This window comes from Macroventuria anomochaeta (genome assembly GCF_010093625.1).
Source record: "Macroventuria anomochaeta strain CBS 525.71 unplaced genomic scaffold BU25scaffold_22, whole genome shotgun sequence".
NCBI lineage: Eukaryota > Fungi > Ascomycota > Dothideomycetes > Pleosporales > Didymellaceae > Macroventuria > Macroventuria anomochaeta.
Genome location: NW_022985383.1, coordinates 278,885 through 300,741, shown reverse-complemented (window position 1 = coordinate 300,741; position 21,857 = coordinate 278,885). Strand labels below are relative to the sequence as shown.

Genomic DNA, 21,857 nt, shown 5'->3' with positions numbered 1-21,857 from the left:
GGGGTTTCATACTGCCACAACTGCTGAAAGGCACAACCCATGGATGAAGGGTGGGATGCATTCTGGAAGTAGAAGACACGAGATTCTCCTTGTAGCTCTTTGCGTTACAGAAAAGGACTTCACAGCTACGTAGTGAAAACTGCGTGATTTCCAGGTGAAGGAGGCACAGATGAAGCCCTCCAGGACGTCTAGCAAAGGTGGCAAAGACTCAGGTCGTTCAAAGCAGGAAGCCAAACATGTGGTGCATCTACCGAAGTTTTGGCGTGACGGTTAATGGAGGTATAGAAGTCATGTGTGCCATGTGTGTTGGCGCAGTGCTCTTGCCCTTTCCAACAAGCCCTTTCCACCTCTGTCTGGACGACAGATACGTCATGTAAACAGACCCTGAGGGCCCGGTGAAAGAGACAGAACACTGAACAAGAACAACAACAATATATACCGATTTTACTGCTCCGCGCGGTTACCCCTGACTTACTGCCCTGCGCGGTTACACCTTCACTTATTGCATTTACTGCAACATTTGATGCTCCATGTCGCGGGCATTCTGGCATTTCACTGAGACAGAGAAGAAGTTGAATGTGTTGAGAGTCGAAGTCGACGTCGCCGAGGTTTAGTATTTCCTTGACGGCAGCAAACCACCGATCGTTGGTGGGTGCTGAGGGCTTTCTGGCGCAGAAGACACTGCAAAGCTTCGAGGTGTTTGACAGACATATAATGGATACTATTCGGGCTGAGGAGAGACAGACAGAGGTCGTATCGCCGCCGGGTTTTTGTGTAGCAACGATGCTTGTTGCTGAAAGCATAAAGAAAGACATAGTCGCGGCGCATCACAATTTGGCGAATTCATGGGACTTGACCACGCGGTATCTCGCTGAACAAGAGGTGCGATGAGTGGGGGAAAAAAGAAGATTAAAAGTAAGGCAAGGACAGAGCTTTATACCCACCTGGGGCGAATTGCACACGTGAGGAGTAATGAGCGTTGGCAAGCGGGCGTTTGGGGAGAGCGAGGTGCAACTTGCACAAGCTCGCGGTTTGTGGCTCAGACGTCTGGCTCCAATGCTTTGCGTTTGTCACTGTATATACATTCCAACCCGCTCTCATCTCCCCTCAAGCCTAACCCTGTCGGACTCTCTGCTCCTACTAACCGCAAACCACACACTACTCGCCCAACAAAGCGCGACGCCCACCCAACTGTGCGCCGGCATCTTAAACATGCTCAACAGCATCAGTTGAACCCCACTCCTCGGCACATTAACAAACGTCGTGCTGAGCGGACTCGTCGCCTTGACCATCACAAGGGTACTACTAAACACGGCCCAACTCCCAATCGCGCCGCACCAAATCATCAGCCAGAAAAACGGCACGTCCAGGAAGGGGATGTTGTGGTATATGTTGGCCAGCTCGCCGGACAGGAGGACGATGGGCGTTAGTAGGGCGATGGAGAGGAGGGAGGTGTAGTGCAAAGTGCGGTAGTGTGCGCGTGTTTCTTCGCGGTTGGTTTCTTCGTCGCTGCGCGTCGGGTATCCGGAGAGCACGCCGTCTTGGGGGACGAGGGCGGCGAGGAGTGTGCGGTATGTGCGGAGAAGGAGGATCGGGTAGAGGGCGGCGAAGAAGGAGGAGAAGACGCCGGCGACGATGGACTCCCATGTTACGCGGACGTTGGAGCGGAGGGTCGCGAAGAGAAGGTTGAGCGTTGCGATGAGGGCGGCGGAGAGGGTGGAGCCGGAGATGCTGTCTTTTTGCAGGATGCAGGAGAAGAGCAGCGAGAGGGGGGTCACGCCGATGCGGGCTAGTTGGTAGACGGGGAGGGGTGCGTAGCTGGTGTTGTTGTTGTCAGTTTGGGATGATGGAGTGGGAGGGGGAGTGGGAGTGGGGACGCGTACGCAAACGAGAAGTTGCTGAGCAGGACCTTGACGACGAAGACGACTGCCAGCGGAAGCACCTGTTTGGCGGTGCTGTAGTCGAACTCGAACAGGCCACCGCCCGCGATGCCCCCCGAGCCATTGCTCAGCCAGCGCAGGAATCTCGCCACCCCAGCCTTTGTGTTCACGCTCCTGAACGCACCACCCTGCGGCGCGACCGGAATCGCTGGCGCAACAGCAGCGCCGAGTCCCAGCCGCCTCAACGGACTGCCGAGACCGCGCGTCAGGCTGGAGAAGGCGATGAGCAGCAAGTGCGTGAGGACAAGCTGCACGTACGTACCCGTCAGCGGAAACGGGAATCTGCCTGCGTTAGCACACCCCTTCCCAAACCACGTCCCTTCCCAAACCACACCCCTAAGCGGCGAGAGGTACTCACTTATACACCCCCGTAAGCATAACAAACCGGTTCATAAGCAACAGCCCAAACCCACACCCGCCCACCCAGAACACCAACACCCCGATCCAAATCTGCCAGCCAACCCGCGTCCCAAACAGAAAACTCCCCAGCCCGCCCTGCCGGAACATCATCTTCCAGCTCCCTCTCTCGTACTCTGTACTCCTGCCGCCGCCCACGAGCGGCCGCGTGCTGCTGCTCAGCTCGTACTCCTCGTCTTCGTCCTCGTTTTGGGCGGCGCTGCGGGAACGCGGGTAGGGCGAGGAGCTGCGGGACCCCATGTCCACGAACGGGACGGCGGGCGCGCGGCCCCCCGCTTCTTGCGAGTTGTGCCGCGAGTGGGAGCGTCTGTTGTCCATGGTTGCGGTGTGTTCGGTGTCGTCGTCAGTGTCATCGATCGAGTCGGCCGTGGTTTTGCGGCGGTGCGTGGCGGCTGTGCTGAATTTGGATGTTTGTTTGGCGGTTGTTGGGAGCGGGATGGCGGAGCGCGAGATGTTGCTCAAGTAGTCGAATGCCGGCCGGAAGGTTTTGGACGTGTTGCGGGCGAAGGGGCGCGAACTGAAGCTGTTCATTGTGTCCGCTGCATGGCGGAGGAGGGAGCGGAAGGCATGTTAAGGCGTGCTGTTGGGTAAGGCGCACAGAATTGTGCTTGCCTGTTGCATGGGCGCAGGCCCTGGACCCTGCGCAAGGGGGAGTGGGTCTGCATACGCACATCACAGGAGGACGTGAACTCGACAACATCATACCGTCTATTCGCGTGGAAATGGAGTGCACACTATCGCTTTACCCATCGGGGTAACGCTGTCGTTGATGCGAAGCGCGTCGTTGCTCTTGCGTCTGTCCGAAGAACAGATGGCTATTCACAGGATGCTCTTGGACGAGAAGTTTGCCCTCAACATCTGTATCCGAACTTCTCAATCATCTCGCCATGTATCCTCATGTATTTCCTCACCACCATCGATCGTCCCGCCAGTATGCAGCTGCCTACTTCCATTCCTTGCAAAGTTCTCCGCATCATGGCATCCTAGCCGAGCGCAAGGGCTTGTGACCTTCAATCTTGGGCTGGAGCACCCCCATAGATCCCAGTCTCAGCATCGGCCTGGTAAACAGGTGAGGAGGGAGGAGGGAGGAGGGAGGAGGGAGGCGGGCGAGGCTCGACATGGCGGTCGTCATGGTCAACCGATTCCAGCCCCTTAGGCTTGCAACGAGGCGAGCAGTGTGCCGAGGCAGAGCGTGATGAGGGCAGGGCAGCTTACTTCCATGCAGGTGTCCCGACGATGAACGCAAGGTCCTGCTCGTGGTTGTAGTGTGGAGCTTGGGTGGATCTGGACGAGGGACCACATCGAGTTCGTCCAGTCCTTCGGGCTGATTACGGACATAGCTTGGGCCCTCATCCACAGGGTGCATTCCGAGATCCACAATGTCGTTGTTGTTGAGGTTCGGGTGCGTTCTCGTCTAGGGCCTAGCGATAGATCTTGCGGCGGAGCTCTGCTAGGATGTCCTTCAGACGGAAGTGCTGTCCGGTCGTCGACCACCAGATCTTCTGACCGCGCTCTGAGGTGGAGCTGTGATAGCTTCTGGAGGTCATATGATCCAGAATCGAAAATGTCTCGAGGTCAGTCTTGAACGACATCCACGGTTGAGTGCTGGTATCGCCCCTTTTCCTTGCACCGAATCATGATGGTTTTCTCTATGAGCAGCTGGTTTCCTTTGTGCACAGTCACTCCTGTGGCGAAGGGGAACTCCACGCCCCATTGCTTAAAAGCATAGAGCTTGGCGGTGCCGGCAGTGCTGGGAGCGAGAGGCTGCGTAGAATCCATGTGGTAGACTCGAACATTTGAGGCAGCAAAGAGCATGTTGTTCCTGCAATGTACTCGCATAATTTTGACCATGGTGTGTATAACGCTGTCGTCTCGCTGATTCGGCGCACCCTTGAAGCCATACCGGTACTCACTCTGCGTGGTCCTGCCCTTGTCGACTGGCGGAGGGAACATATGATCAGGTAGACTCGACTTCAGCCGCTGCTTAGAACCAGGTCGCGATTCCGCGTCTCGAGCATCGGCATCTTGGAGCTATCCCTGCTGGCTGTCAGTCAAATGTGGGCTAGCGATGAAGTGAGGATCACGGGCCCTTCTAAAGAGATATCAGAAGTGTTGAAAGGTAAGTGGACTGCCAAGAATAGTATAGAAGTTGAGAAGCAGAAAATTGAGGGTTTGTAAAGGGTTCGAGGTCCAACTTGTGAAAGTGGAGGATTTGTCTTACAATAAGCAGACCTTCACTTAGCATGGTCGCAACCCGCATCCGCTGGCAAGGCCCAACGGACGCTCATCATGCACCACCAACCCATTCATGACAGGGAGCCGCCTGCAATATGTTGGACATGTATCGTTAGATCTGATTGCTGCTTCTGGCTTGCTGTCTTGTTATGAAGTCAGCAAGCAATCGACGATCAGCACGGATGAGCAGTAGCTTCGTCGGAGCGCCTGGGTGAAGTGGACCCCTTCACGCGTAGCTCGATGATCATCATTCTTCACTTGAACGGATGGACGTCAATCTGGGAAGTTGAGTTGGATTGATTCATAGAGTCAGATTGGATTTTAAACGTTAGACAATGTCATACACAGACGTAGCAGTTCTCTAAAGCTTTCGGGCTTTCATCCTCGATTCCGAATTCGTGGTACTTGGAAGTTGTGAGACCTTCTGAGCCATGTCGAATACCTCCGCGCTTCCTCCGGCATCATGCTCTGCACGTGTTTATACCACTAGCTACAATACACGGTAACTGCATCCGAGGACCAGTCTGCGACTATTAGTGATATGTTGCGTCAGCGAGTCACTGGGACATACTAAATGACCTAGAAGAACAGAACGCCCGGCTTGATGTGGGACGGAGGCGGCTGCGTCGGTGCAAGAAAACTATCCACGTACCTGTCGTCATGGTCGAATGAGTAGATGTACGATTGGTTGCAATCATTCCAGCACTTGGCTGGGCAGAAGCACTCTTGTGTACATGTTGAACACCTGTACGTTGGATGCAGCGAACAGCGTGTACTCTTTGCTCAGTCGACGGATAGTTTTGATGATGGCACTGATGAGCTCATCATTCTCCTGTGATGGAGCGACCCTGAAGCCATAGCGGTATTCAGCTTACGTGGTGTACAGCTTGTTTCTCAACGGCAGGAACATCTCCAAGACAAACTTGCGCCTCTACTCCAGGTCCCTGGTGTGGGTCTCCTAGAAGGGCATCTTGACGCGCCTGTGCCACTTGTGAGCACAAGTTCCTGCAAGGTCTTTCAGTGAACGCACCTTGTTGCTCAGCTGGTGCGAATGAATGTAGAGCAATCAAGTGCAGCAGACACAACGACTGCATTTGGTTCTGCACGGTTGATCTTTCGGGCTGTGGATGTCGTCAAAAAGACATGAAGGGGACTTCCTTATATGGTACAGCGGGGTCGGTTCGCGGAAGTGAAGGTCTTCATTCCAGGCCTTCTGGACGACCCTTCCACTACAGAGTACGGGCTACGCATTCTGAAAAAAAAACCCCCATCGTGAACCAGACACCCCCGTTGTGTTCAGGGATTTGGGATGACAAGCCGGGAAGTCCGTATGTATAGCTGCCAGGTTGCTTGCTGCTACTGGCTTGATGTCTTGCCATGTTATCGACGAGCAATCGATACCTGGCGATTGCGAGCAGCGCTTGCGAGGCTGGGTGTTCCTCGGTCGAAAACAAGACGCAGAGAAGATTGACCTTTGAAACTGTTCACCATACATGGGAGCTGCACGCGGAGGATGGCGATTCTGTTGTGGTGGCTAGAATACGAAGTACATCGACCCGTTCGAGTGTGTGCTTGGATACCAGAACCTTGGCAAACGATGGGCCTGGAAGCCGCAGTGATATTGATAAACTGCTTTCTTCCAATGTGAACATTAATGAAAGTGTTTAAAGAAAGGTGGCGAGCTCAGCAATTTTGGAAGGCAGAGGTCGCTGTTGCTGAGTGTTAGATATGAACTCAAGCGTAGGACCACTCATGGTAGCAGTCGTAATGTTTGAAGATCTTGTGAGCAACTGAAAGCGTTACATGTATGTGGGGTGTCTTCGTCGTGAGAACCGCCGTCCACCGAAGCGCCTGCTCATAATCGTAGCGTGTGGCAAGGTTCGTGAGAACTTACGCTAACGGCTGCCTCTAGGAAGCATCTTGTGGCGAGACATTGCAAACCTCGAGACTCAGCTCGATCATGACAAGTGAAAGTGCAAAGGAAGGAGTTTGCGAGAAGGAATGATGTGACAGCGGGAGGAAATTGCGCTAGACCAGCCCCATCCCGCTACAGACCCCTGTCGAGATCGCAACTTCCATTCGTATACAGTCAACATCCTCATAATACGATACATCAACGACTGTGCTGATCCTTGGCTCTCGGGACGAATGACTCACTGAAAAACACCTTGAGCAACTGATAAGAACCCCCGAGTCCACCACACCACCCCAGGACTCGAAGTACTCCAGACACGCATCTCAATCATCCAATCTTGCAAAGACCGCAATGGCGACCTCATCCAAGCAGGCCCTCGATCATTTGATCTTGTTCTTGCCGGTGGATCCAAATACCAAGTTCCCCAAACTCCCCTCCTTCGAAAAGAACTTCGCCCTCACACCCGGCGGCGTGCACGCAGACAACCTGACCTCCAACATCCTGATCCTGCTGGCCGACGGCTGCTACATCGAACTTGTCAGCTTCATCAACCCTAATACCGATGTGTCCAAACATTGGTGGGCCACCGGCGTCCATCAATTCGGCTGGAAGGACTGGTGTCTGACTAACAACTCCTCGCCGAATGATAGCTGGCAGGCGATAGGTGGAAAGGAAGGGAGTCACGACGAGCCTGTTGAGGGTGGGCGGAAGAGGAAGGATGGCGTGGATGTTAAGTGGGCTGTCACGTTTCCGAAGGGTGAGGATGGGGGGCAGAAGAGTAGGGGGCGGGTGCCGTTTTTCTGTCATGATATTACTGAGCGACGAGTCCGCGTGCCGCTGAGTGAGGAGAAGACAACACACTCTTCTGGAGTGCTGGGCGTGAAGGAGATCACGGTGCTTGTGCGGGATAAGGAGCTGTTGAAAGAAACAGGTGATGTGTACGCACACCTATTTGGGAAGGAGGGGGTGAGGAGGGGAGATGAGGTGTATTTCCAGACGTCGAGGGTGAAGGATGTTAAGGGCTTGGATGAGGGTGCGAGGGTGGTGCTGAGGTTGCCGAAGGATAAGGATGAGTTTAAGAGGCTGGAGAAAACGGGATATTGGTATGGGGATGTTGTGCTTGCTGCAACGGCTGGCCAGGGGAAGACGCTGGGTACGAGGAAGAGGCTCGATGAGGGTGATGAGAGTGTGCAGGGGATTTGGGTTGAGTACGTTTGACTTGGCCGAATAAAGGTATCATGCGTTGTTCAAGAGCATATCGGGGGCCGGAAGCCAGAGGGCAGTACACAGTGGTTCAACGACGGGGTCTTTGTAGTGAACCATGGTTCACTCTTCAATGCTCCCATTAATCGACTACCACTCAAATCTCCAATACTTTACTTCATATATAGAACCGCACTAACTCAAACGCAAGGATGCTTTTTAAAACTCGGAATATCGAAGTACCGGCACTTCATACCCCCTCACTCGATCTAGATCCTGTCCACTCGATAATGAAGTCCTTCGCGCTGTCCATAACCAAAAAATCTACATGCTCTTCTGAAGCCACTTCAGATGCACCTTGCAAAGACAACTCATTTCCATCGTCCTCGCTCAACAAGAAGGAGCGCGTCGACTCAGCTCATGGGGATCAAATGGCCGAAGATGACTGGGCCACCGACCTAGCTGAAGTAGGACGAGAGCGACTTGAACGTGACCGAAAGTCACTTACGAGCTCAGTCCCATACGTCTGCCCCAACCTCGAAGGATCGTAGGAGACGCACCACATCACCGCGACTCGTGGAGACGTCGAACACATTCTCCCGTACTTCCACCACGTCTTCGCGGATCTACACGCATCCGTCGCGATAACGAATACTTACAGCCCCGAGTCTTTCGCAGAGCCCAAAATTGACTCCCCTTTCTTCTCCCGATCATTCAGACTCAAGCCTCGCAACAGACCAAATCCTATTCACCCACCACCACAACTCAATCTCAGAAACACTAGAAGCCGCCCAAAAAAACCTGACCCTCAAACCATTCGAGTTCCCAGACAATTACGGCACTATAAGAAACGTGCGCAACACATTCTATCACAGCATACTAACGCCCAGCGGAGGAACCTGGTGGGCGCAGGCAGTCAACGGGATGAAAGATGTGCATGAGCGGCTGCTTAAACAAGTCTCAGCCACATTTCTGCTGCTTGAAAGACACCTTGCTGACGAGAGCGTCTGGCATGAAGTACAAATTACAGGTACATTGTCTGTGCATGCAATACCTGGATAAGAGGACATAGTCTCGACATCGAAGCCACGCCTTTTCCTATGCTCTTGCACAAACTAAGCCCTTCTAGCCAGTATAGATACTTTGCTCTCAGAGTTCTATGTGGAAAGATCTCGTCATATGCATTTGCAAAGAGAAAGTCTTGTGTAGACTGTGTCATCTCGCAGACTAAGGAACAATCCACATAGGCCAACAATCTCCCGCACCGACTCCAGATCGTCGACAAAGTCTTCAAGCGGTTCAACAAGCGCAGTCAACTCGGGATAGTCACAGTTCGATACAAGATTGCGGTCGATGCCAGCACTTGCTGACAAATTATGGTGCATCATCCGCCTGTACAAAGCGTCCAGTCCGGGTGGAAATAATACAAGCTTCTTCAGCACGTTCCATTTTGGTGTCGCTTTCAGGTCTTGGCACACTAAAGCTACCCAAAGGAAGGTACCGTTGGCGTTCGACATCAAGTGTTGGAGCACGGCGGATGGAAACTTCTTCTTTGTACTGCTTTTCCTGTGCCAAATGGTCCACCTTTCGCTGGATGAAAGTTTCAACCGCTGCCTCAACCGAACTTGCATTCAGCTCAAGGCTCAGCCTCACTTTATCTTCTGCCCGCTCTAGCTGTTCTTCGATGTTCGGCCAGTTGCGGCTTGAAACAATCCACTTGACGCGGCAAGACGCACATGACTGTTTTGCGACAAAGTCAAGCAGTTTTGCCAGGTCAGTGACGCACTCGTCTAGTGCGTCGACGATTAGGTAGGTAGTGCTTAACTGTGAGTCCTGTAGTACGTTCACAAAGATCTCTGTCATAACTACCCAGGCATTCGCATTCTCGAACAAGCTTTTGCCTGCGTGATCGTGCGTGATCGTGCTTCTTGCGGATATGCGATACAAGTGACGGTTGCTGGCGCACAAGCATGTACAACAGCCCTCGTAGCACGGCTGTGGCGTTGTTGATGCGTGAGTCGGTCGCTTGGCAGAGGAAGTACGCTAGAAGGGCAGTCTTAGGCAGTGAGCTACGCAGCTCGTCGATGATGCCGCAGAGCAGCATCGTCCTTCCCTTGCCAGGATCGCCTTTCACCCACAGCAGTCGGTTGCGTTGGTCCTGCTGCCATTGCTGGAAAGTGGCGTTGTCAAGGACCCAACGGTAGGAATCTGCTAGCAGTCCACCTTTAGTCTCCTCGATGCGCTTCTTATCATTACGGGGGTCGGTAGGACGTAAGTCACGAAGGCACGCTTCCAGCTTCCGAATCTCGTCATGAAGCCGCCTAAATGCTTCCTTGGCCCCTTCACTGTAGACTGGCGTGATGTCAACGTCAAAGACGCCTGAAAAAGAGTACGCTGCATCCTATTTGAGCTTCGTATGGCGATCTTATTTCCACCCAAGCCGCTCGCTGACCTTGAATTGAGATAGGGGGGCCCCTTTGAGCGCTGTATGTGGGATAGTTGTCACTTCGTGAATCTGGGACTTCAGTAATATCCTGTCACCGAGCTTGTGCCATTCTCGTGAGAAGAACTCGACAATGCCAGGTGCGAGAAGCTCCTGCAGCGTCCAGCCGCGTGTGAACCACTTGCTTCCTCGGAACTCGAAGTCCCACGGCGGCAGGCTCGCTTCGGCTTCAGCTGTAAGAGGGGAAGCAGACACATCTGACAAGTAGACGTAGCAGCGAGCTGCGTTGCAGTATCAGCGAAACATGAACTGTATGGCTAGCGAGTGCTAAGCCTTGTAAGCTTCGTTGATGCAGCATGTGTTGATCCAGAAGTGCTGCAAGCCGTCGTGTTTTGCCTGCTCTCCACAGAGTTGGATCTTCTTGTAGCCAGGCTTGTTCTTGCCAGCGTTCTTTGCAAGGTCTTCGAAGGTGACCTCCGCCTCCGCTCCCCAAGTATGAGACAGGATCGCGTAAGGTATTGCGACTTCGTCAACCATGTCGGTGGTGACACTGAAATCTCCATCTTCTCTGTACGCTAAGAGCCGCATTGATATGCGCAGATGCGTGGTAGGTGTATGCAGTAGCGACAACTTTTGGGAGACTTGAAGCGGCAGCCTGGGAGCGCGAGAGAGCTGCCACCAGTCTCCCTGTTGCGTTCGAGGTCAGCAAGTAGAGACGGAGGCGAAAGGATGTACAGCACCTGATGGGCCTGCTGGAAAGTAATAACACGCAGTAGGATCGCAATGACAGGCTGATGTTGTTTGCCATGTTCCTGGTAGGGTGAGGGTGGTAGGAGACGGCCTAGAGTGGGGCAGGCACGGCTCATAGCATGCACCACGCCATGCGCAGGGCTGAACAGCGGAAGAGAGCCGACCCGCCCCTATCTGAGAAGCGGGGGCATGGCACGTGGCTGTGAAGGCGCCAGCCTGCGCCATAGCTGTGCCGTCGATCTGCTGTGGGTATAGCGTCGAATTTGTTACAAAAGCATACAGCGACATCTGAGGCTGTATGCCAAGTACGTTAGTAAGGCCCGACACGCTGGAACACTTTGTGCGATCTTTGCTCTTGACCGGCGAAACTCCTGGACTGCATATTTCCTAGGTCAAAGCAGCCTTGCGAGCCGCGAGACATAATCTTCCTTGATCGCACTTTCTATCAAGCCCTCCGATCCTTACAGAGACCTCTTAATGCGCGAATGGACAGGGGGTATCGACGAAGGGTCGATTGACGGCATTGACGGAATGATCAACAGCATGGCCAACACCGCGCCAATTTTTATCAGTCTGATGCACTTAGGGAAAAATGGCTGCAGAACACTGATACATTACCACAGGTCTGTATATCTGCAAACAAAAGATGGCGAGGCTCTGAAGTGCGAACACGTCCCGTTACACCGTGCGTCCCGGCACGCTTGACGGACGTTAAATTCCAACGTTTGAACGGGAATCGATCAGACATAAGTGATCTCAGAGTTTTCAGACCTGGCGATGCTTCTGCGGCAGGGCTTGCTCTCGAGTCCCAATCACTCATATAACGCTATTCGTCTCACCCAAGATACTCAATGAAGTGCTGCATACCTCGTGGCTGCTTCCCTTAGCAACGCTACGGCGCTCCTTCCACCACACTCCTTCCACCGCGGTCCTTCCATTCGCCACTAACCACGCTCTATCGCTTCCCCGCAACGTCACTGTGGCTTCCTTCACACGCACCTATTCCACCCCACTGTTATCAACAACGCTAAAAGCGTTTCAGGATCCTGCAGCTCCCCTAGCAGCCAATCGCAGACTTTTCGAGTCTGAGAAGCGAGGAGGGTGATCGTTCGATGTAGTTCGTAGTCGAGCTGGAATTGTTGATGGGCCCTTTGTTTGTTGATCAGGATGCAAGGAGGGAAGTAATGAATGGGTATATGCTACGCCAACTATGTCGCAGAATTTCCGTCCCCAAATGCCTACAATGCCTATTACCATAACATATCCTTCAACCCCAAAAAGACTATGCAAACAATCGAAAATGCCATACAGGCTCCAAACTATCCTCGCTCACCTGCCCCCTAACAACCCTATCATTAACCGTAATCGACGTCTTGCCCCCTTCTGCCCACCCCATACTACTCTTCCCCCACGTCCTCTCCGGATCCCTCAATTGCGGCGCTTTTGAAATCTCCACATTGGTATCTGTTTCTTTGATCCAGCTCTCCCTCACGCCATCCTGCCTGAGCAAAACCCCTTCATCCTTCAAACTCGCCGCCTTGTAGAAGACCGGGACTTCTGCCGTAGTAGCCGACAATTGCCGCGCGTGGATTTGAATTTCCTGGGACGGCTCCTCGTTGTGCGTAATAAGCCCGATGTCGAAGCGGCTGTGCGGATTTGATTTGCTGTTGCTGCCTGGTTGATCATTACGGAGAGTGCGTTGCGACATTAGGGTTGTGAGGTTGTTTTCTGCTTCCGCGGAGCCAATGGTGAGCCAGTTGACGATTATGATGCCCCAAGAGACTGTTTTTGTTAGCATGCTATGTCGATGGCGGTTTGAGTTCCAATGGAGGACGTACTATCGAGCGTGCAAATCGTCAGACAAACCCAGCCGAGTTCTCTGCTGTTCATGATGTAGAACTGCGTCATGTTCGCGACAGTAGGGAGCATGACGAGTGTGCTCCCAATGAGGCATTTCCATAATAGGGCTTTGATGTTTTTGTTCATCGCGGACTTGAGACTCGCTCCTTCCAACGCACTCTGCATTTCAATCTCCCTCTTCCTAACGCTGTTTTTGACTTTGCTCGTGACCCTGCTGCCGAACCATGTGCTTGCTTTCAACAAGCCATGGAAATCCAGAACCGGGCGGAGAAGCCAGAAGAAGACGCCAGTAAGCAGGAAATTGACCACAACATCGAAGCATAGAAGTGGAAAGCTGACTTGCGGCGGAAGGCCGATACGGCAGCGACCGTCCAGTTTACTGAGTTCGACGATAGGTGACATGTATCCGACGATGGCAATAGCGCCGAATCCGCCGCAAATGATGAGCATGCCAAATAGCCAGACGCGGTCTTTGAGGCGTGGCACAAAGGGTGCCCGGACGACGCGAGCACGTTCGAGGAGGAAGACGTAACTGTGATGATGAGCTAAGTTGAGGCGAACGGTGCGGATGGACGTACATGGTCAGCTTGTTGCTGGTATAGAAGACTAGACATATCATCGCGGATGCATAGCAGAGTTGGTGTGTCCGTAGACCTTGACCTGTTTGTACAATAGAGGCGCAGATGATGAAGCCCAAGCCGAAGATGAATAGAACGACGACCAGCATGGAGGTGAAGTTGTGTTTGCGAAGGACGTTGTTGCGAAGTATCTTTAGTCGGAAACCTTACAGGTAATGTCAGTATGTCTCCATCTGTACGACGTCTACATCAATCAGCCCTCAATTCGACGAGAATAGCTAGATACCCACCTAGAAAGACAGCCAGGGTAATCACGCAGAACAAAGCGACAGCGTTATAGATAGTCCGGTCGGTACTCGTCTCACCAGGCACAAACGTGCGCCCAGTATCAGGATCCGTTATCATCGTACGATCATCGTACGCTCTTGCATGTAGTCGTGCAGGCAGACCCGCTACCCTCATTACCATCCAGGGAATCGCAGCACCAGTGACTACAGGCGCGCAGCACAGGTAGGTCATGAATCGCAACATGACTGAGTTTGGTTGTTGTTCGCTACCAGAAAGACATGAAGAGATGTCCCTGGGTTTCGAGAAGAAGAGAAGACGATGGCTTGAGATGAGGCAAATGATTTCCAAGCCTCACTCGCCATTAGGCAATAAGCCGCAAATGCACCGTCTCCATGCATATCATCATGTTGAGACTGCACCTCTAACCTTGTTCACCGTTGGAGTGAACCTTACGGCAAGGTCATCACGAGATCCAGATGCGGAGACGTCTCCGGCTGGCTCTTGTCAGGCGAACCGCAACTCCAGACTGTCAAGATTTTCGATCTCGGTTTGACGTTTCGCGACGTGGTGGCGGGAACCCCATGGTTATTGCTGGCGGGGTTGATGGCGTTGATGGCGTTGATCTGGGCCAGCGCGCCGTGCCCCAAGGCGTAAAACTCGCGGGCTAACCGGTGAGCTAGGAAAGTGCCGTCGGTTCACCTGCCCTGCATCCACGTGCGGACAAATAAAAACTTCCAGATCATCCGACTTCCGCGGGGAACCAAGCGTCGATCAGGGCGAACGGGTCATTTCACTAGTTCTGCATTCATTGTGGACGACTGAAGAGCAGCGGTGCCTTCTCCGCCTGTCAATGTGACAAAACTTTTCGGTGGTTTTGCTTTTGGCAATCAAGATTATATTTGCGCGTATGGCGATAAAGTTGATCTACGGTGTGACATTCGACGTGTGTAGCTAAAGACCTGCATGTCCTGCAGTGAACGTCACGCTAGCCTTGCTACTGATGCAATGCGATGATTTCCGGTGAAGATCAAGCCTTCAATTGACTTTTGCACGGTGCAACTGGTGTGGCTGATCGGTATTGTTTATCGGTATTGTTTACCAAATGTTGCCCGGCGATATGGCTTGTGGTGAAACCATGATGCCTCAAGCCGATCACTTCGTCTTCAAAACTCGATGCCAACGTGTTGTCCGTCTAGTGTTTGCTCCTTAGGCTCCCCTGACCTCGAGTCAAGTGCTGAAGGGCTTACAGGCTCGGGCCGTGCAACATGATAACAGGTTGTCGTTTGGGTACGGCTACCGCCTCTCGCCCTGGCGTAGTTCTCGACCTGAACCTCAGGCGCTCAGTACTTTCTTTTAACGCTTGGTTTCACCCAATGCGCTCCCTCCCCACATGTATTCTCCAAACTCCATGTTTGTATTTTCGTAATATCCCAACCGCTGATGTACTTTCGGTCCTCCGGTTCGTGAAACCCATCCGGCTCTTTCGCGTGGCCGATATACAGCGCTTTTGCGTAATAGCAATGCGCTCCGTGCCAGGTGTACTGTCGACACTCCTCATGCGCAAAGCAACCGGCTTCGCAGGCATGGAGGCTTGTGTGTACTGTGGAATTGTGATCAAGTTGGAAGCCTGCGTCAAAGGCTGCATCCCAGTTCTCGCGCTGTGAGAAGTTGCTGTGAAAAGAAAAGAGAAGATCGCTGTATAGCAAAGGGCGCTCGTGTTGCTGATGTTGCTCATTCTCCCAGTTCCAAAGTTCTTTCATGAACGAGGGGTTAGTTTTGTGCAGGCTGATGACAGGCTCACACCAGTAATCTCTGCCAAACGGTACGTCCTCAAGCCTGTGCGGGTTGAACATGGGCCACAGACCGCTGATGCCCACTGCAGCCTTGTCGTGGAGCGCCCATCCCAAGATACTGTCGCCGCAGCAGTCGTTCCTGATGTCTTCCTCGTATTCGGCTGTGAGCCGGGGACCCTTGACGCCGAGTCTATTGCGCGGGAGATCGACGAGTCGGTGCGCTGCAGCTGTAGAGAGGATGAAACCGCAGCCACCGTATGCGAACCACACCTGCTCTTCGTCTTCAGACTTTGGGTTGGGACGGTACTTTCGCCCAGGTGAGGGCGAGCCGAAGAAGTACGGCAGTGAAGGGTCGTAGTTGTCAAGAAGGCGGAATATGTTGTCCCAGAACAAGTACGTGTCTGACTCCAGGAAGACGTACCACTTGGCCTTGCTGTTGTGCTCGATCGCCTTCTCTACCCCCGGAAGGAACTTGTACTTGTCAATCTTCCACCCCTCATGACCCTGATGGAGCTCTATGCCATCGCGAGTAGCGTTCCTTTGCGTCTCGTAGACGAAATAATCCTCTTCCTTCATGTATGTCTTCGCCGGAAGGTCCGCGAGTACATCGACGGCTTTGTGAGGCCCGTAAGTATGGTCTCCGTCCGAGACGATGAGCACGTTTCGTATGCACTTGATTATCGTGTTCACCATCGCGTCCGTCCTTGCTCCGTCATCTGCCGTGCCTGTCTTGAGCACAACCTGTACCTTGTTGAAGATGTCTCTGGGGAACAGGAAACATTCGTCCATGATCCCGACATTCCAGTCAATGTTCTCTTTCTTCTTGAACAGGGTCTTCGTCTCCCATAGCCAGTAGTCTTGTCCATTGCTATCGCCTTGCGATTCGAGACCGTGCGGGGCGGGCGCGAAGGGCTTGGGGTGGAATGCTTGGTTGCCCAGGATTTGACTTGGTAGCTTTCCAACAAAGGTCGAGTCGAGGAGGAGCAATAGATTGACGCTGATGGCTATGAAAGCGATCATCAGTAGGAGACGGAGCCATCGCCGGGGGCTCGAAGCAGCGCTTCGAGTGAGTCCAATCGCGTGCCCGTTCATGAAGGGGTTGGGGCTTTGGACGAAGCGGCGCAGAGGTGCCAGCATGTTGAAGGTGAGGAGTGACGTTTTAACATTGGAACATTACGTCATGACCATGATGTTGAAAAAGTCGCGAAGAAGAGGTTCAACAGACAACTGACGGTGAGGTCAGTGGAAGTGTACATGTCGAGGCACGCGTATGAAGAAGTTATGGCGTACGCAAGCTTGTTCCTGCTAGAGACGCGGCATGTTGACTGCAGGAGCTAGGGAGTTTCACGGCTCTCATTCGTGGGGCTGCTGCTAGAGGATCGCCTTATGTGGGGACCGGAATAACGACCCTTGCCGCAGACCCGTGCGGCTGAGGCAACGACGGTAATCACCGTAGCTCTTGTCAATATCATCTAATTTGGGAAGAGATTTGGTCGGCAAAGTAAGACATGAGGCTCATTGATTACTTGAATCTCAATTGAACTACGGACTAGATGAAGCTGAGTTGAAGTCAACATAACGCCTATTCATCACCCCCATGATGCTCCTCAAGGAATGATCCATTTGAGTGCTCATCCTCACTGCTCCATCAACGCCAATACCCAACGTGGATTGTCATCGTATCGTCTCAAAGTCCGAAAGCTGCTGAATCGCGCTCAACGAATGACTGGTATCGCCCAAACCAAAAGCTGGTACATAGAAGAAAAGAAATCATGTCGTTCATTGCGACCAAGTTTGCTGCTGGTCCTTGGGCAGACGCTTGAGCGCCTCTTCGACATCCTTATGGTCGACAACGACACCGCTTTCAGAACAGCGAGCTTTAGCGCGGAGCTCGGAGCACAGGTTATCGATATCAATGGTGCCATCCTTGAAGTCATTGCGACTTGAAAGTTTGTCCCTATTGATCATTAGCATGTTCGATCGATTGCATGATTGTTGTGTTACTAACCAGATCTTGTGGCAGTTGAGCATCTGACCGATATCCTCGCCCGGGACGACCTCCTCTTCGCCATCTTGGATGCGCTCAATTTGCTCCAGAGGATTCGGCTTCTGCACAGCCGGCGTGTCACCGAAGTGGAAGGGACTACCGTAGCCAGTATTAAGGAAGGCATCGTTGAAAAAGCCACTGTTGAAGTCGCCGTCGGTGCCCAAGATGGCGGTGTTCGTATCGCGGTACTCCCCGAAGAGATTCGGCTCGAATGCGCCGCCGTTTTGGTTGGCAAAGAAGTCGATACCGTTGAAATTGGGGCCAGGTGATTTGGCTTGTGTGACTGCAGGAGACGGATTGTCGTCAGACTTGGACATTGACTTGGCACGAGGGACGGGGTTGCGTGGATTGCCACAGGCCATGTTGAGCTTTTCGCAGAAGAGGACCTCACCTTCCGAGTTGCCATGACATACATATCCGTCTGCGATCGTATCCTTCCGGCCCGGCGAGGTATGACCTGGCTCTGGTGTTGTGCCACACGACGAGTCCTGATTTGTTGGTGAGGTAGAAGACGTGGGAGGAGAGTTTGAATGTGTCGACGAGCCGCTGTTGAACTGGAAGACACGTGACTGTGACACGACCGAGCTATCTGTGCTGCTGCGGTGGGGCTTCTGTGTGGCATTGTTGGTGTTGTGCACGCTGGTGGTGCTACCTGAGCGAGAGCCGTTGGTCGCAGGACTGACACCATTGACAGGTGATTGGACAAAAGATTCATTAGCTGTGCTCGATGGACTGAAGGTCTGAACGGCCGGTCGAGCTATGGACATAGACGTCGACTTCAGCTTCAACAATGGACCGTTCTCGAGAAGCTGGCTGCCAGGAAGGCCACCAAATCGTGGGAACTCAAATTGGAAGTTGCTGTTGGTGTTGTTGAGCATGGAGCTGAAGCTTGTGGCAGGAGCGGTGCGGTTGATGCCGGTGCTGTTGAGCGAGAGACGCTTGCGGTACTCGCGCAACTCCATCTGCAATCGCTGAACTTGACCACGAAGAAGGCCGTTCTCATGGTTGGCAGCGTCTGATGCCTTTTCTAGTTCTAGGACCTTGGTCTCCAGATCCTTTAAATGTTTCTCTTTTCTCTCTCTGAAGGCTCGCTGAGCGGCCCTGTTCTGGGCTTTGCGCTTCTACATGCTTGTTAGTCGCCATCTCCAGATGCTGCCGGGCGAACGTACTGTAGTAGGCTCTGAGGTTAGTGGTTTGCGACCAGGCTTCTTAGCCTGCTTGTCGTCACCTTCCCGGCGCTTACCTCCGCCTTCTTCATCGTCTTCTTCACCATCCTCATCCGGGCTCTTCCGCTTGTCGTTCGGCTCCCCTTCAGGTGAATCACCAGGAAGAGAGCCGATCATGCGAGCTCCGCTATTAGCACCATCGAAGTCGAGGGTGTTGTCGCCGTCGAGATAGTCGATGAACGGGCTCTCATCCACACCCAAAGTACCGAACGCATTGGCGGGAGTACTTTGTTGCGGCGAGAAGAAAGTGGTGGGATCGAGGTTGTTGACAGGGTACTGGAACTGGTCGTTGCCAAAGGGTTGCTTTGCGTCTAGTCCATTGATGTCGGAGAAGAGATCGTTGGGATTCTGGTTGTTCGAGGCAAGAGCAGCTAAGAGCAGGTCCTGCTGTGTCGCATCGAGGTAGAACGGCGCCCCGTTCTGGAAGTCATTGCCGGTGCCAGACATCGTGACGGTCGGTGTGGGGTTGGAGGAGTTCTGGGGAAGTTGAGCCCTTTCACAGGCCTGGGGTTTGCTTGGAGGGGCTGGCTGGCTGCCGATCTGCTATCCTAGAGCAGCTTTTTTGCCACCCGCTGGAACACCGCTTGATAGAATTGTGGGCACTCCGCGACTCGGATTGTTTGTATGTATGACGCAGGAGGTGCGAGACAGTAGCGACCAGCTGCTCGCACGCGGGTCAGAGCGGAGGCGGACTCAAAGGCGGTAGTAGGCGTGAGCGTGCTAGATAGCGGGTCGAGAGCGTTCCGCGCGCAGAGCACACTCAATGGGGTCCGTGGGAGCGTTCAGCCCAGAGATTACAGATATCAGGTCGCAAGGTGTCAAGAGGATGGAGGAGAAGCGGCAGCAAATTCGCCTGTATGTAGCCTCGCTGCCTTGAAGGCCTAGTCCATTGGTGAACCCTGTCAGATGAAACGGGCGACTTCGTGGAGCAAGGATTGCGCACTCGCACACCGGCGGAGAGCGTCGGCAGAAATGAACGAGCTACACTGATAGGCTGCACAGGGGAGTGTGACTGGTGGGTGGAGGGGAGAAGGGCGCAGCAGAGGCCAAAGACTCACGGGCTAATCGCTTATCAATCAACTGCGGCATCCGCCATGGTGGGGTTTCGAGAACGCCATCGAAGAGCATGAGCCGATTGCCGCACCTGTTCCTGACAAGGCAGGAAAACAATTTATTGCTCCATCAGGTGCTTGACTCTTTGACGATGCACCGATGCACCGATGCACGAGCTGAGTTGATTCTATCACTTGTTGCTGTCCTCAAACGTAAGGCTCCTCGACTTTCGGTCCGAGCTCGTGATGCGTTGGTGATTAGTGCGAGGTGCCTTTCATGAATTGGCTTCGATACTTAGTGAGGAGCATGTCAGCGTGACTGAGGTAGTACATACGGCTTAACTCGCCCGCTGACGAGAGACTCTTTGATGTTCATCAGTTGCTCCCGACTTTCAGCAGCATTCCCCACGTTGTGTCACTGTCCTCAATGTTTGTAGGGCGGAAGAGAGGGCCTACAGAGTGGAGAAGATGCCAAGAAATGCGGCCGCCTTCCAAGCGTCATGCTCGCCGCGACTCCAACGCGACTTTTTGGACATCGTCCACTCTCAACCACATCACCATCACTACGACCATCTTGCTCATAAGTCAAGCATAGCACAATGGCGGACATCAAGGCGATCAAGGACCAGATCTGGTATATCAAGCGCGACATTCAAAATGAAGAGAAGAAGCGCGATGAGTGGGCGACCACTGTAAGCAAACAACTACCTCGTGTGTCTGCAGTCAACTAATCCATTCTTAGATATCTGGGATCGATGCTGAGTTGAGCGGCATGGGGCCTGGCGAGGATCGCGAGCAGTGGGAGGCTATGAAGTCAGAAGCAGAGCAGGCAGTCGCAGCGCACGACGCCACCATTGCAGGATTCAGGGCGCAGCTCGAACCTCTCGAGGCACAGCTCCCCCAAGCGCCTGCGCCAGCGGCACCAAAGTTCGACCCAGAGAAGCATCCTCTTCTTAGAAAAGCTATGGAGAAGCAGGAGCCTGAGAAGCCTGTAGTCTTCAGCACCGGCGACATGTGCGAGGCGCAGTGGACAGACAGGTCCTGGTACAAGGCAAAGATCCAGAGTATCCTCGGATCAGCTTCTGCGCCAAAGTACCTTGTGCGCTTCATCGAGTACGACGACACTTTGACCGTCGACAGCGACCGTGTGCGACCACTACCGAGCAAGAGGAAGCGTGAGCCCGAGCCTGCCGCTGCCCCTTCACCAGTAACGCCCACCACATCAACACCGCACGTCATCTCTGGTCCCACAAGTGTCAACCCGAATGCGCAAACCGCCAAGGCTGCCGCAGCTCTCGACGAACCCAAGCGCGTCAACAGGGTACCCAACAAGGGCCAGCTAAAGAAGAGTGTGGGCAATTGGAAGGACTTCCAGAGCAAAGGTGTTGGAAAGAAGATCGCAAAGAAGGAGTCCATGTTCCGGACAAGCAACGCCTTCGGTAGCAGAGTTGGCTTTACAGGCTCTGGCAAGGGCATGACCGAAACCCACAAACGCCAACGCTATGATCACAAGAAAGATGCTGACGATGACGATGAAGCCAAGTACTGAGCGCATCGGCGCATGCGGCTGACTTTCCAGAGGTACGTTCTCAACAACAAGAGTTTTTGGACCTGGCTTACGCTGTACCCTCGAGCATTATCAGTCTATCCTTGAAACACATGCGGCATCAAGTGCTGTCAGCGAGACACTATTGTATGGACAAAGCTGACTCTATTCAGGCCAGCACACAATCTCATGACTTCAAGCCTCCCCAGGCTTACGGCGTTCTGGCGTCAGCATTTACTCGGTATGACTTCTGGGCCTCCTCAACTTCCTTCTGTGAGCGTCCAGCACTAAGTTCGACCGGCTCAACAGGCATTCGATACCCAAATGACTTGCGCGCTGTGGTTTGACAGCTCTGTTTAGACATTTCGCCATCGCGCGTACATGGCCAGGTAAGATACAATAATTGTTTCGAGAGCATGGATGTTGTAATTTCAGGACGGATGTTTCTTTGTAGTACATTAGTAGCTGTGGATACCTGCCAGGCAGAATAACATCAATAATGAAAGCGCCTTCATAGTACCTGACCAGGATGTTGCTTACGCAGGTGCTGTTGACAGTGACACC

At 53.3% G+C, this 21,857-nt stretch overlaps 7 protein-coding genes across 7 annotated transcripts; 2 read left to right on the top strand and 5 right to left on the bottom strand.

The window, feature by feature from the left end:
- Positions 1-962: 962 nt before the first annotated feature.
- BU25DRAFT_102613 (uncharacterized protein) lies at positions 963-3,109 on the bottom strand. The gene is made up of 3 exons (XM_033700257.1): positions 2,299-3,109; positions 1,884-2,222; positions 963-1,818 (listed from the first exon to the last, which is right to left on the bottom strand). Exons 1-3 carry the CDS (start codon positions 2,886-2,888, stop codon positions 1,098-1,100), a joined length of 1,650 nt encoding a protein of 549 aa, XP_033560362.1. The 5' UTR covers positions 2,889-3,109; the 3' UTR covers positions 963-1,097.
- Positions 3,110-6,730: 3,621 nt separating this feature from the next.
- On the top strand, positions 6,731-7,918 carry BU25DRAFT_412003 (uncharacterized protein). The gene has a single exon (XM_033706693.1). The coding sequence runs from the start codon at positions 6,859-6,861 to the stop codon at positions 7,723-7,725; it is 867 nt and encodes a 288-aa protein (XP_033560361.1). The 5' UTR covers positions 6,731-6,858; the 3' UTR covers positions 7,726-7,918.
- A 205-nt stretch (positions 7,919-8,123) lies between these two features.
- On the bottom strand, positions 8,124-10,690 carry BU25DRAFT_422742 (uncharacterized protein; the record flags this gene model as incomplete). The annotated part of the gene is made up of 9 exons (XM_033708171.1): positions 8,124-8,168; positions 8,219-8,336; positions 8,370-8,454; positions 8,591-8,825; positions 8,976-9,102; positions 9,212-9,450; positions 9,497-10,111; positions 10,163-10,386; positions 10,561-10,690. 9 exons carry the CDS (start codon positions 10,688-10,690, stop codon positions 8,124-8,126), a joined length of 1,818 nt encoding a protein of 605 aa, XP_033560360.1.
- A 1,495-nt stretch (positions 10,691-12,185) lies between these two features.
- BU25DRAFT_344289 (uncharacterized protein) lies at positions 12,186-13,547 on the bottom strand (the record flags this gene model as incomplete). The annotated part of the gene is made up of 3 exons (XM_033702995.1): positions 12,186-12,685; positions 12,742-13,295; positions 13,342-13,547. Coding segments are annotated over 3 exons (1,260 nt in total), but the record flags the coding sequence as incomplete, so codon positions are not given.
- Positions 13,548-14,507: 960 nt separating this feature from the next.
- On the bottom strand, positions 14,508-16,751 carry BU25DRAFT_411998 (glycosyltransferase family 31 protein). The gene has a single exon (XM_033706692.1). The coding sequence runs from the start codon at positions 16,557-16,559 to the stop codon at positions 14,970-14,972; it is 1,590 nt and encodes a 529-aa protein (XP_033560358.1). The 5' UTR covers positions 16,560-16,751; the 3' UTR covers positions 14,508-14,969.
- A 450-nt stretch (positions 16,752-17,201) lies between these two features.
- BU25DRAFT_472408 (PAP1-domain-containing protein) lies at positions 17,202-19,349 on the bottom strand (the record flags this gene model as incomplete). The annotated part of the gene is made up of 3 exons (XM_033710849.1): positions 18,639-19,349; positions 17,431-18,590; positions 17,202-17,379 (listed from the first exon to the last, which is right to left on the bottom strand). Exons 1-3 carry the CDS (start codon positions 19,140-19,142, stop codon positions 17,202-17,204), a joined length of 1,842 nt encoding a protein of 613 aa, XP_033560357.1. The 5' UTR covers positions 19,143-19,349.
- Positions 19,350-20,048: 699 nt separating this feature from the next.
- Positions 20,049-21,537, top strand: BU25DRAFT_411995 (uncharacterized protein). Its single transcript, XM_033706691.1, has 3 exons — positions 20,049-20,439; positions 20,490-21,328; positions 21,467-21,537. Exons 1-2 carry the CDS (start codon positions 20,347-20,349, stop codon positions 21,294-21,296), a joined length of 900 nt encoding a protein of 299 aa, XP_033560356.1. The 5' UTR covers positions 20,049-20,346; the 3' UTR covers positions 21,297-21,328; positions 21,467-21,537.
- Positions 21,538-21,857: the final 320 nt, after the last annotated feature.